The sequence below is a fragment of the Phyllobates terribilis genome, unplaced genomic scaffold (assembly GCF_046119375.1).
Source record: "Phyllobates terribilis strain yellow unplaced genomic scaffold, ASM4611937v1 Scaffold_3__8_contigs__length_932513732, whole genome shotgun sequence".
In the NCBI taxonomy this organism is placed as follows: Eukaryota; Metazoa; Chordata; class Amphibia; order Anura; family Dendrobatidae; genus Phyllobates; species Phyllobates terribilis.
The window spans coordinates 616767471-616780728 of NW_027362763.1; the positions used below are offsets into that span (position 1 = coordinate 616767471).

A 13258-nucleotide genomic window follows, 5' to 3' on the forward strand; every position below is an offset into this window, starting at 1 on the left:
AGGTTTATTCAAGCTTCATAAACTGCACTTTCAAAGGAAACAAAACACAGCCTTCTCCCGCTCTGCCACCCTCTCAAAGAGTCAGGAATGCCTCTATGTCATCACCCTGGGTCATCTTTTGTAATGCTCTTCTTACCGTCTCACGTGAGAGTCATCACCTGGAGTTGGGGTTGTGGCGGTTGCCTTGCCACGGATCTCCTCGCTAGGAGCTCCATCTGCTGCATCTGCTGCTGTTGCCACTGCTGTTGTTGCTGTTGTTGCTGTTGGAGATTAGCCTGCACGAGTTGCTTTATCAGCTCCTCCATGTTGCCGGACATCCCTGCCTGGCTGGTGGCCTTCACTGAGGACATAAACGGTTTCCTGTAGCAGTCACACTGCCTCTTGGGATTCATGCCCGTGCTTCTAGCACAAATTGTAGGGTTTGCTACTCACTCAGCCACGTTACAGGTAGGCACAGGAAACTGTCTCTTTAAAATGTCCAAGGCAGGTTTATTCAAGCTTCATAAACCTCACTTTCAAAGGAAACAAAATACAGCCTTCTCCGGCACAAAGTAACAAAACAGGAAAATTAACAGTCCATATAGTACTGCGGGTTCGCCCACTCACAGTCAGTGTCTTTTATCACAAACACGCTGGAGGTCTCAACACCTCCAGTCACAGACACTGAATGAGACACTCAGTCTAAATTTTATACACACACCCTGGGGTGGGGATATGTGAGCAGCCAATCCCACCCATCTCTTATGACTGGTCAAAAAAAACGGCCCTGATACGCCCTATTAACCCTCTCAGCACTATGTGTGCTGGAGCATGCTTTCCTGGTTTTCCTTCACTGAAGCTGCCAAGCTCAGCGATACATATCTCCCCTCACGGACATGTCAGACGGCCATCTTACATACCCCCCCTCTGCCCAAAGCCGGGGAGCTTGGCACCTTCCACTAACATACAGTGGACCCTTGACAATGTGTCAGCATTGCCATTCAGTTTCCCAGGCCTATGCTCTACCTGGAAGCTGAACTTCTGAAGAGCTAGGAACCACCTTGTCACTCGAGCATTGTTCCCCTCCTTTTCGCTCATCCACCTTAGTGGGGCATGGTCTGATACTAACCTGAACTTCCTGCCTAAGAGGTAGTATCTTAGAGTGTCTAGAGCCCACTTGATGGGCAAACATTCCTTCTCTACTATGGAGTAATTTCTCTCACAAGACATCAGCTTCAGGCTTAAATACATTATGGGGTGCTCTTCGCCGTTCATCTCTTGTGAAAGGACCGCACCCAGCCCGAAATCTGACGCGTCCGTCTGGACCACAAACTCCTTCGAGAAATCACGTGCCACCAATACCGGCTGTTTACACAGGGCTTGCTTGAGTTCCTGGAAGGCTGTCTCGGTTTCTGGAGACCACTTAGCCATAGCTGATTTTGTCCCCTTAAGGACAATGGTCTGTCAATGGGGCGGCTGTCATGGCAAAGTTAGGGATGAACCGGGAGTAGTAGCCCACGATGCCGAGGAACGCTCTGACCTGCTTTTTTGTGAGAGGTTGAGGCCAACCCCAGATCGCGTCAAATTTATTTATTTGGGTCTTTAGCACGCCTCTACCTACCCCAAACATCTGGCCGCCTCCATGCCCATGGCACATTTCTTCGGGTTAATGGAAAACCCTGCCTTCTGTAGAGCATTGATTATGGCCTGGACTTTGCTCAGATGGCTACCCCAATCCTGGCTGTAGATCACGATATCATCCACGTAGGCTGCTGCATACTTCTTGTGGGGAGCTAGAATCCGGTCCATGGGTCTCTGGAAGGTAGCTGGAGCTTCTTGCAATCCAAACGTCATTCTGGTGTATTGGAAACACCCATATGGCGTTGAAAATACCGTCTTCTCTTTGGCCTCTTGGGACATAGGGATCTACCAATACCATTTTGTGAGGTCAAGGGTGGTAATGTACCTGACCGACCCTCGTCTCTCAATTAGATCATCTACTCTGGGCATTGGGTATGAATCAAACTTAGAGACCTTATTCAGTTTCCTATAGTCATTGCAGAACCTCCATTCTCCATCTGGTTTCGGCACTAAGACTATGGGACTGGTTTTTGCCACTCTTGGTCTCCTCGATGACCCCCAGATTCAGCATGCACTTCACCTCCTTTGAGATTACATCTTGGCATGCTTCAGGAATCCGATATGGTTTCATATTCATTCGGTCATGAGGCTCCGTAAGTACCTCATGCTCTATGACCTGAGTACAGCCCGGTAGATCCGAGAACAGGTCCCTGTTCCGCTGCAGCAACTCTCGGCATTGTTGGTTCTGGGTGTGTGACAGCGACTCTGCCACCTTGACTTTCTTCATGTCGGTTTCAGTCTTCGCTATCAGACATGGAGCTTCCACCGGCTCCCTGTCTCGCCACAGCTTAATGAGGTTGACGTGGTATACCTGGTAGGGCTTCCTTCTCCCAGGTTGGTGACCCTATAGTTGTTGTTGCCAAGCTTTTCAACCACTTCATAGGGGCCATGCCACTCGGCCAGTAACTTGCTCTCCATCGTAGGTACCAGCACTAGATACAATCCCCAGGGTTGAAGTGTGTCACCCTCGCTGATCTATTGTACACCTTCAACTGTGCCTCTTGTGCTTTGAGGAGGTGTTCTTTCACAGTGGGCATCACCTCTGCAATCCTCTCTTGCATCTGGGCCACATGTTCGATCACACTCCTGTAGGATGTAGACTCCGCCTCCCAGGTCTCCTTTGCTACGTCCAGGAGTCCGAGGGGGTGTCGGCCATATAATAGCTCAAACGGGGACAATCCAGTTGAGGCCTGTGGAACTTCTCTGATGGAAAATAGAAGGTACGGCAGTAGACAGTCCCAGTCCTGGACATCTTTCTCCACGACCTTCTTTAACATGGCCTTCAAGGTTTTATTAAATCTTTACACTAAGTCATCTGTCTGGGGGTGGTAGACTGAATTCCTGAGTTGTGTGATCTGCAGGGTTTTGCATCACTCGTGACATAAATCGGGTCCCTTGGTCAGTTAGGATTTCCTTAGGCAACACTGTTCTAGAGAAGATATGGATCAACTCCCGGGCTATACATTTGGCAGAGGAGTTAAGTAGTGGCATGGCCTCCAGATACCGCATAGCATAGTCCAGTACCACCAGGGTATACTGATGTCCTCTGGCGGACTTGACCAGGGTTTCCACTAGATTCATGGCTATGCGATCAAATGGCACCTCAATAGTTGGCAATGGCACTAAGGGGCTACGGAAGTGGGCCACCGGGGAGGTCAGCTGGCAGGTGGGACATTACCTACAAAAATTTATAATTTCTCGGTGACAATTGGGCCAATAGAACCTCTGGATAATCCTTTCCTGGGTTTTCTCTACCCCCAGATGACCACCCAACACATGTGTATGGGCCATATCTAACACCCTGCGCCCGTAGGGCCCTGTCACCAGTAACTGCTCGATTACCTCCCCTCTGATCTTGGTGACCTGATATAGTAACTCCCCATTTACTGCGAAGTGCGGATATCGGGTGTCAGCCCCCGCCTCCTGAGAAACACCATTAAGGACAGTGACATTATCAAATGCCCCTTTTAGAGTCAAGTCTCTGAGCTGGGTGGTTCCAAAGTTTCCCCCGGACACCTCCAGCTCAGGGATGTTGGCCTCCAAGGGATGCTGCCTCATTCTCATCCCCAACCAGCACACAAAAAGGAAAACCGTTGGCTGTGGCCTGTGACGAGATTTCTTCCGGAGTGACCTAGTTGTTGTCCGGACAGCCAGGCTTCCTCCCTTTCTCCAACTAGTCCCAAAACAATGCAAAATCCCGCCTTATTATAACAGGTTGAAAAAGGTCCTTGACTATGCCCACCTCATGGGACTCAGCGCTACAGTTTGTGTCTATGGCCACTCGGGCCACAGGGTAGTCCTTTTAGCGTCCCCATGGATACAACGGATGCTGACCTTTTTCCCCGGAACCAGTTGATGAGGAACTGTGGCCCGCACTAGAGTTACCAGACTTCCCGAGTCTAACAGAGGAGTCACTTGCACTCCATTCACCGATACGGAGCATGCCTGCGGTCCCTCGCCTGGTTGAGGAACAGCACTGCAGGCAGGATATGCAAAGTACGAGCACCGCCGTCCTGCGCACCAGTCCATTGGCTCGTTGGTCATGGGGAAATGGACGGCTATGTGACCTGGGGTATGACATCTCCAACATACTACGTTTCGAGGCGGGACCTTGGCTGCAACTCGGGCCCCTCTTGAACTCTATGATGCCCCCCAGGTGTAGCTCTAGCTCCCCTCTTTTGAATGGCCGTTCCCTTTTGGGAACCCATGTATGGAGAGGCTATGACCCGTTGTTTCCCCAAGGAACTCTCAACCACCTGGTACCTTTCCACCAACCTCACCAAGTCATCGGCATTAAGGGGATCTCTCTGGGCAACCCTGGATTGCACTGACCTCGGAAGAGAGTGTATGAACCTGTCTATAACGACCCTCTCCACCATCTGTGCTGGGAAGGAAGATTCAGGTTGCAACACTTTTGGACCAGGTGTAGGAGGCCGAACATTTGGGGCTGGGGTGGATGGTCACTACAATAGGCCCAGTGGTGCACCCGTTGCACCCTGACAGTCAGAGTCACTCCCAAGTGAGTCAAGATCTCCGTTTTTAATTTGGCATACTCTTTTGCATCCTGAAAGGCCAAGTCATAATAGGCTTTCTGCGGCTCGCCTGTTAAATATCGTGCCAAAATCTCCGCCCACTGCTCTGGATGTAATTTCTCCCGCTCTGCCATCCTCTCAAAGACAGTCAGGAATGCGTTTACGTCATCACCCGGGGTTATCTTTGGTAATGCTCTTCTTACCGTCTTCCTCACGCGAGAGTCATCACCTGGAGTTGGGGGTGGGGTAGTTGCCCTGCCACGGATCACCTCGGCTAGGAGCTCCATCTTCTGCTGCTGCTGTTTCCACTGCTGCTGCTGTTGCTGTTGATGCTGCCGGAGATTAGCCTGCACGAGTTGCTTTATCAGCTCCTCCATGTTGCCGGAAGTCCCTGGCTGGCTGGTGGCCTTCACTGAGGACATAAACGGTTTCCTGTAGCAGTCACACTGCCCCTTGGGATTCGTGCCCTTGCTTCTAGCACAAATTGTAGGGTTTGGTACTCACTCAGCCACATTACAGTTAGGCACAGGAAACTGTCTCTTTAAAATGTCCAAGGCAGGTTATTCAAGCTTCATAAACTGCACTTTCAAAGGAAACAAAACACAGCCTTCTCCGGCACAACATAACAAAAGAGGAAAATTAACAGTCCATATAGTACTGCGGGTTCGCCCACTCACAGTCAGTGTCTTTTAGCACAGACACGCTAGAGGTCTCCACATCTCTTGCCATAGACATGTGACGTGACATTTGAGCAGCCAATCCCACCCGTCTCTTATGACTGCTCGAAAAAAACGGCCTTGATAAGCCCTATTAACCCTCTCAGCACTATGTGTGCTGGAGTATGCTTTCCATCACTGAAGCTGCCAACCTCAGCGATACATATCTCCCCTCAAGGATGTGTCCGGCGGCCATCTTAAAATATATATATATATATATATATATATATATGTATATGTATATGTATATATGTATATGTATATACACACACATACATACAGGGGCGGACCTACCACCGGTACAGCCAGTTCAACTACATCGGGGCCAAGCAGTGCAGGGGGGGCCCTTGACAGGAGGCTACTATCGAGGGCAGTCTGGCCTGCTTCTCGGAGCCCCAGGCTCTGGGGGGCCCATGGCCAGATTGCCCTGTCATGTGCTTCGCACAGCTGCCAGTAGGAAAATGGCAGTGGAGCTGCAGGGATCCGTCTTCACTTCTGCTTCCTGCCCGGCGCTTCCTCCCTGACACAGGCCCGCACTGCTTGATGACGTCATCATGCAGCGCGGGCTGTGTCAGAGCGAAAGTTGCCAGCACCGAGGTGGATGCTGCAGGGGAGTGTGCCGAGAGGTAAGTTGTGTTTTTATTTTTTACTGAAACACTGGGTAGAGGAACAGGGCAATGAGAGGAGGTGGGGGAGAGCAATGGGGCCGATGGAGAGAGCAATGCTGGGCTGGTGGCGATGGGGTCAGCAATGAAAGAGATGGGGAGAGCAATGCTGGGGATGATGGGGATGGGGAGAGCAGTGATGGGGCTGGTGGCGATGGGGACAGCAGTGAGGGGCTGGTGGTGATGGGGACAGCAGTGATGGGGATGGTGGTGATGGGGACAGCAGTGATGGGGATGGTGGTGATGGGGACAGCAGTGATGGGGCTGGTAGTGTTGGGAACAGTAGTGATGGGGCTGGTGGTGATGGGGACAGCAGTGATGGGGATGGTGGCGATGGGGAGAGCAATGATGGAGATGGGGATAGCAATGATGGGGATGGTGATGGTGGGGAGAGCAGTGATGGGGCTGGTGGCGATCCGGAGAGCTGTGATGGGGCTGTTGACGATGGGGAAAGCAGTGATCGGGCTGGTGGCGATGGGGACAGCAATGATGAGGATGGTGACGATGGGGACAGCAATGATGAGGATGGTGGCGATAGGGAGAGTAATGATGAGGATGGTGGCGATGGGGAGAGCAATTATGAGGATGGGAAGAGCAATGATGAGGCTGGGGAGAGCAATGACAGGGGTGCTGGGAGAGAGCAATGATGGGGGTGCTGGGAGAGAGCAATGATGGGGGTGCTGGGACAGAGCAATGACAGAGGGGGCTTGGAGAGAGCAATGATGGAGGTGCTGAGAGAGAGCAGTGATGGGGGTGCTGGGAGAGAGCAATTATGGGGCTCTCTTTGCTTGTGCTTTAAAGCCTTGTATATTTTCTGTGTGCACATAGCCTTACAGTTAATTGGGGAGAGTCACAGAGACTGAATATTTTGTATTATTGGTCGGTGGAGATTATAGTTAATGGGGGGCACAGTACTGCTTATCACTTTATACTTTGATTACTAAGTGGCTAATAGTATATTAATGGGGGGGTACATATCTCTATTCAGGGGCACAGTGTAGGTGAAACGCATGTATATATAAAATATATGTGACCTTGTTATTTTCTAGGCTGGAGATCATCGTGACAAGACAAGTTGTGTCTGGGAGACGCCGACCTGAAGGTCTGACCAGATGGAGAACAAAACAGCAGAAACCGACTGTGATCAAATGAGACATCAGCAGTAAGTGCCTGGATGTAAATATTATTCTGTATCTGCACTATGTGAGTTAGGCTATGTGCCCACGATGCAGAAATGAAGCAGAAAATTTCTGCAGCATTTCTGCATCTCCCTGGCAGAAAAAACGCATGCAGATTGTGCATGCGTTTTTCCTGCAGAATACATGCTTAATACATGCGGATTCACATGCGTACCCACATGCGTTAACGCATGTGTTTCTGCATGCGGACTGACAAGCACTTTCCAGGCGATAGCATCACTTGGAAAGTGCTTGACAACTAGGTCACACTGTATAAATCCATGCAAACGGCATGCATTTATACAGTGTGACCGTAAAAATAAAAGAATAAAGCTATACTCACCCCCGATCCCCCGCCGCGTGAGCTGTCGCGCTCGTCCTGGCTTCTTCCGGGTTGCTGGCATCTCGCGAGACAGCCTGCGGTCACATGACCGTGACGTCATCTCAGGTCCTGGAAGGAGAAGCGCTGCGCGGGCCGCCGCACAGGTGAATATAAACTTTATTTGTTATTTTATTCTTTTTTTTACAGGTACAATGGTACCCAGGTCTGGATGAGAGTCTCCTCTCCTCCACAACTGGGTACCATCCGCACATAGAGACGCATAGAAGCCGCTTGTAAAAATGTACAGACACGGATTCTATGTGTCTCAATGCAAGTCAATGGCGGCACTTCCGCAAAATTAATGAACATGCTGTGGATTTATTTGCGCTGCAGAAACGCTGCGGAAAAATCCGCAGCATGTGCATTGACATTGCGGAATGCCATTGGGGACCATGGGGTGCGCATTACCATGCGTTTTTTATGCGTTTCCGCTGCGGAAATTCTGCAGCATAAACGCATGAAGAACGCATCGTGTGCACACAGCCTAAGAGTGATAATGTTATCTGTAAAAACCCTTAGGCTGCATTCTCACATTTGTGTGAAATGTCTGTGTGATTCCAGATTTTTTTTATCAGATATCATGGACTCGTAGAGTTTTATAGATCCATTCACACATTCATGAAAATCACGGATCTAAGAATGAGATCTCTGAGGGTCAGAGAATGTCCTGTTCTGATCTGATTTTGAGGATCAGAATAGGACATGCTCAATGCGTCTGTAAAAGCGGGCAGCACACCGACACTGCACACAGATACAGGAAAGTAGCCTTATTATGTATAGCACAGTTCCATAGTATACTCATTTATTATGTATAGCACAGTCCCTTAGTATATAGTGTATTCACTTATTATGTATAGCGCCGTCCTTAGCTATATAGTTTCCTCTTTTATTATGTATAACACCCTCCCTTATTACGTACCATCATCTCTAGTTATATATGGTGCCGTCTCTTATTATATAGCTTCCTCTGCTGTTATGTACAGTGCTGTCCCTTACATAGCATATTCTTGTTATTTTTGTCAGTCACAGCTCCCTCTTTTATTACATAGTCGTTTCTTGTTAGATATAAAATGACTGCTGATGGAGCAGCCGGTGACCAGAAGACCAGTCTATCAGCTCCTCCATCAGAAAAGAAGCTTTCCCCTGCTCCATCAGCCGTCAGTGCATTATATATCTAACAAGAGAGGGCACTGTGTAATAAGGGGCAGCAATATACATAATAAAGGAGGCTATGCAAGAGGTATATACAGTGCTGGCCAAAAGTATTGGCACCCCTGCAATTCTGTCAGATAATACTCAGTTTCTTCCTGAAAATGATTGCAATCACAAATTCTTTGGTATTATTCTCTTCATTTAATTTGCTTGCAAGGAAAAAACACAAAAGAGAATGAAGCAAAAATCAAATCATTGATCATTTCACACAAAACTCCAAGAAAGGGCCGGACAAAAGTATTGGCACCCTCAGCCTAATACTTGGTTGCACAACCTTTAGCCAAAATAACTGCGAACAACCACTTCCAGTAACCATCAATGAGTTTCTTACAATGCTCTGCTGGAATTGTAGACCATTCTTCTTTGGTAAACTGCTCCAGGTCCCTGATATTTGAAGGGTGCCCTCTCCAAACTGCCATTTTGAGAGCTCTCCACAGGTGTTCTATGGGATTCAGGTCTGGACTCATTGCTGGCCACCTTAGAAGTCTCCAGTGCTTTCTCTAAAACCATTTTATAGTGCTTTTGGAAGTGTGTTTTGGGTCATTATCCTGCTGGAAGACCCATGACCTCTGAGGGAGACCCAGCTTTCTCACACTGGGCCCTACATTATGCTGCAAAATTTGTTGGTAGTCTTCAGACTTCATAATGCCATGTACACGGTCAAGCAGTCCAGTGCCAGAGGCAGCAAAGCAACCCCAAAACATCAGGGAACCTCCGCCATGTTTGACTGTAGGGACCGTGTTCTTTTCTTTGAATGCCTCTTTTTTTTCCTGTACACTCTATGTTGATGCTTTTTCCCAAAAAGCTCTACTTTTGTCTCATCTGACCAGAGAACATTCTTCCAAAATGTTTTAGGCTTTCTCAGGTAAGTTTTGGCAAACTCCAGCCTGGCTTTTTTATGTCTCGGGGTAAGAAGTGGGGTCTTCCTGGGTATCCTACCATACAGTCCCTTTTCATTCAGACGTCGACGGATAGTACGGGTTGACACTGTTGTACCCTCAGACTGCAGGGCAGCTTGAACTTGTTTGGATGTTAGTCGAGGTTTTTTATCCACCATCCGCACAATCTTGCTTTGAAATCTCTCGTCAATTTTTCTTTTCCGTCCACATCTAGGGAGGTTAGCCACAGTGCCATGGGCTTTAAACTTCTTGATGACACTGCGCACGGAAGACACAGGAACATTCAGATCTTTGGAGATGGACTTGTAGCCTTGAGATTGCTCATGCTTCCTCGCAATTTGGTTTCTCAAGTACTCACACAGTTCTTTGGTCTTCTTTCTTTTCTCCATGCTCAATGTGGTACACACAAGGACACAGGACAGAGGTTGAGTCAACTTTAATCCATGTTAACTGGCTGCAAGTGTGATTTAGTTATTGCCAACACCTGTTAGGTGCCACAGGTAAGTTACAGGTGCTGTTAATTACACGAATTAGAGAATCATCACATGATTTTTCAAAGGGTGTCAATACTTTTGTCCACCCCCTTTTTTAGGTTTGGTGTCGAATTATATCCAATTTGGCTTTAGGACAATTCTTTGTTTTTTTCATTGAAGACAAATTAAATGAAGAGAATAATACCAATACCAAGAATTTGTGATTGCAATCATTTTCAGGAAGAAACTGAGTATTATCTGACAGAATTGCAGGGGTGCCAATACTTTTGACCAGCACTGTATATATATATATATATATATATATATATATATATATATATATATATATATATATATTACAGCTGTTGATTGCCTTTATATCTACCATCCTGTAGGTTAATCATATGCTGTTGTATAACAGATTGTGAATTACTTTATTAATGCTAAGAGTAATGTAAGATTTTGACTATTTTGTTTGAGCACCATGGAACATACCAGTAAAGGTCCAAAAAATAAAATATGCTACAATTGTAAAGCACTCAGAAACTGTAATAGTCTAGTTTTGCAAGGCAACATACTTAAAATAATATAACACAAGCGCAATGTGTTTTAATACTTTAGATGAAGAGAAAGAAGATGAGTCCACTTTTGATCTATTTGACATCAGTAACATAAATAAGAAGACCACTGGAGTCAAACTGTTTCGTGGACAAGATCCATACTCGCCAGCTTATCGTTTTCTTCGCTTTGATCACATACCATCTGTTAAATTTGAAAAGATGAAGCAAATTATTGACTTGATACAACTAAATGAAGGTTTTATCCTTACTGCTTTTATGAGGCAAGACAAACTCAACCGAGGAACAATTATCTCTATAGAGGGCCCCGGTGTTTCCAACAGATTATTTGAGCTTGTTTCAAATGGACGAGCCAATACTCTGGATCTAATATATTGGGTAGAAGGTTCACAGAATGTGATTTCCTTGGAAGATGTTGACCTGGCTGACTCTCAGTGGAAAAATATTACAGTTCAACTGATAGGTGAAAATTTCAACCTGTATGTTGGTTGTGACCTTTTAGACAGCTTTCGTCTGGAGGAAACCTTCTATGAACATTTAAGTGGCGTTAACAACAAAATGTATTTGGCCAAAGGCTCAGTACGTGAAAACCACTTTAGGGTAAGCAAACAATTATTCTATTGCATATACTTGGTTTTGTTTTCTTTTTTTCTTCTAACTTAAAGAAGTTGTCTGGTACTTTTTTTTAAATTGCCCAATCTATTCAGCATGTGGGCATAAGTATATTTGTAAATACCTTGTGTTGCTGATAATGCCTGTAAGCGGCGCTATTGGTGGTCACTCACAGGCATCACGTGAGAAACCAAAGACAAGAAAAATACCCAAATAACTGAAAGTAAATGTATAGATCGCACAGTGCAAAAATAATAATAAATAATAAAGGGTATTTAGTTAACATAATTTTTGATCAAAATATTGTAAAAGCCATCCCACCACGTCACGGCAACCCTTATGGTACATTCCTAACTTTAATATTGAAAACCTTACCATTTGTCAAGTGACATACATATGGACAAGGGTAAAGAGACTGGATCCCTAGTGTAAGCATAAAACCGAGGCAGAATGAGCGTCTCAGCCCAGACAAAGGACGGCCACACCCTTTTATATGCTCTAAAGCATACTGACTGCAAAGGAAAAACCTGAAGGTCTGAACTGAAACGTAAGTTGATGTGCATGCAAAATGTAAATGCATGTTCACACAAGGCCATTAAACAGAGAGAAACCAAAGACAAGAAAAATACCCAAATAACTGAAAGTAAATGTATAGATCGCACAGTGCAAAAATAATAATAAATAATAAAGCATAAGCATAAAACCAAGGCAGAATGAGCGTTTCAGCCCAGACAAAGGGCGGCCACACCCTTTTATATGTCACGACCAGTGAGACATGACTCAGCGCTAGGGTCCCCACGGTGGCTGCTGGGTTGTGGGCGGGGTTATTCCCCACTTCACACCCAGCATCCACCGCACACTTTCCCAATGAATGGGGAGAAGGAAAGTGCGCGGTGGATGCCGGGTATGACGCAGGGGAATAACCCCACCAACAACCCAGCAGTCACCAGTGGAACGCGGAAGAGGGACCCTCGGCTACAGCCTGGACTTGTCCTGATGTCAGCGGATGTCAGCGCCAGCTGCAGTCGGGGGTCACGTGATGCCTGTGAGCGGCCACTCACAGGCATTATCTGCAACACAAGGTATTTACAGAGATACTTATGCCCACATGCTGAATACATTGAGCAGCTTAAAAATATATATATCCTTTAATGAAAAGGATATAAATATGTTACTGAAGTTATGTAAAAGCCTCTCTCAATCATCCTTAAGATAAGCTTTAAACTTGTTATTTTATTAACTTTCACGTTCATATTAATACTAATAATTATTATTATTTATGCAAGTTGACATTTGTCCACTTCTGTGATTGCTATATGTTCTTGAGACTTGGGTTTGTTTTCCTGAAGCTTCACTTACATACTTCATATGTCACTCTTAATCAGAATTTTTTTCCTGAGTGCGCCAATACCCTACATGTAATCGAGAACTACTTTTCAGATGCAGTGGAAAGCTCAGAAGGGAAGGAATACCATATTGTAGTGCAGCTTTTGCTGTTATGGTTTGTGAATGCCATGACTTACAGGAAGAGGGCCTGAGGTGTCGGAACAGCAAACCCACCTCCCCATAAGTGACCCCATTATACAAACTACTCCTCTCAATTGTTCTAAAGGTGCTGTGATCATATTAACGCAACAGGTGTGTCATAGAATTTTATACCATTGAGCAGTGAAGTAAAATTACTTACATTTTTACCACCAAAATGTTGTTTTAGCCCCAGATTTTACATTTTCACATAGAAAAATGTCTAAAAATGGCACGAAAATTTATCACACAATTCCTTCTGAACGTGTCAATACACCATATGTGGCTGTACAGTTCTACTTAGCCACATGGTGGGACTTGGGAGGGAAGGAGCACTATTTGACTTTTGGAGATCAAATTATCGTAG

General features: G+C 46.2%; 1 protein-coding gene across 3 annotated transcripts in view; it reads left to right on the forward strand.

Moving 5' to 3' along the window:
- The window catches only part of THBS2 (thrombospondin 2), a 1066666-nt gene that overhangs the window by 196383 nt on the left and 857025 nt on the right, over positions 1-13258 (forward strand). For all 3 annotated transcript variants that reach the window (XM_073671497.1, XM_073671496.1, XM_073671498.1), the window contains one exon: positions 10799-11355. In XM_073671497.1, the coding sequence (XP_073527598.1) occupies positions 10799-11355 (557 nt within the window). The remainder of the gene's footprint in view (positions 1-10798; positions 11356-13258) is intronic.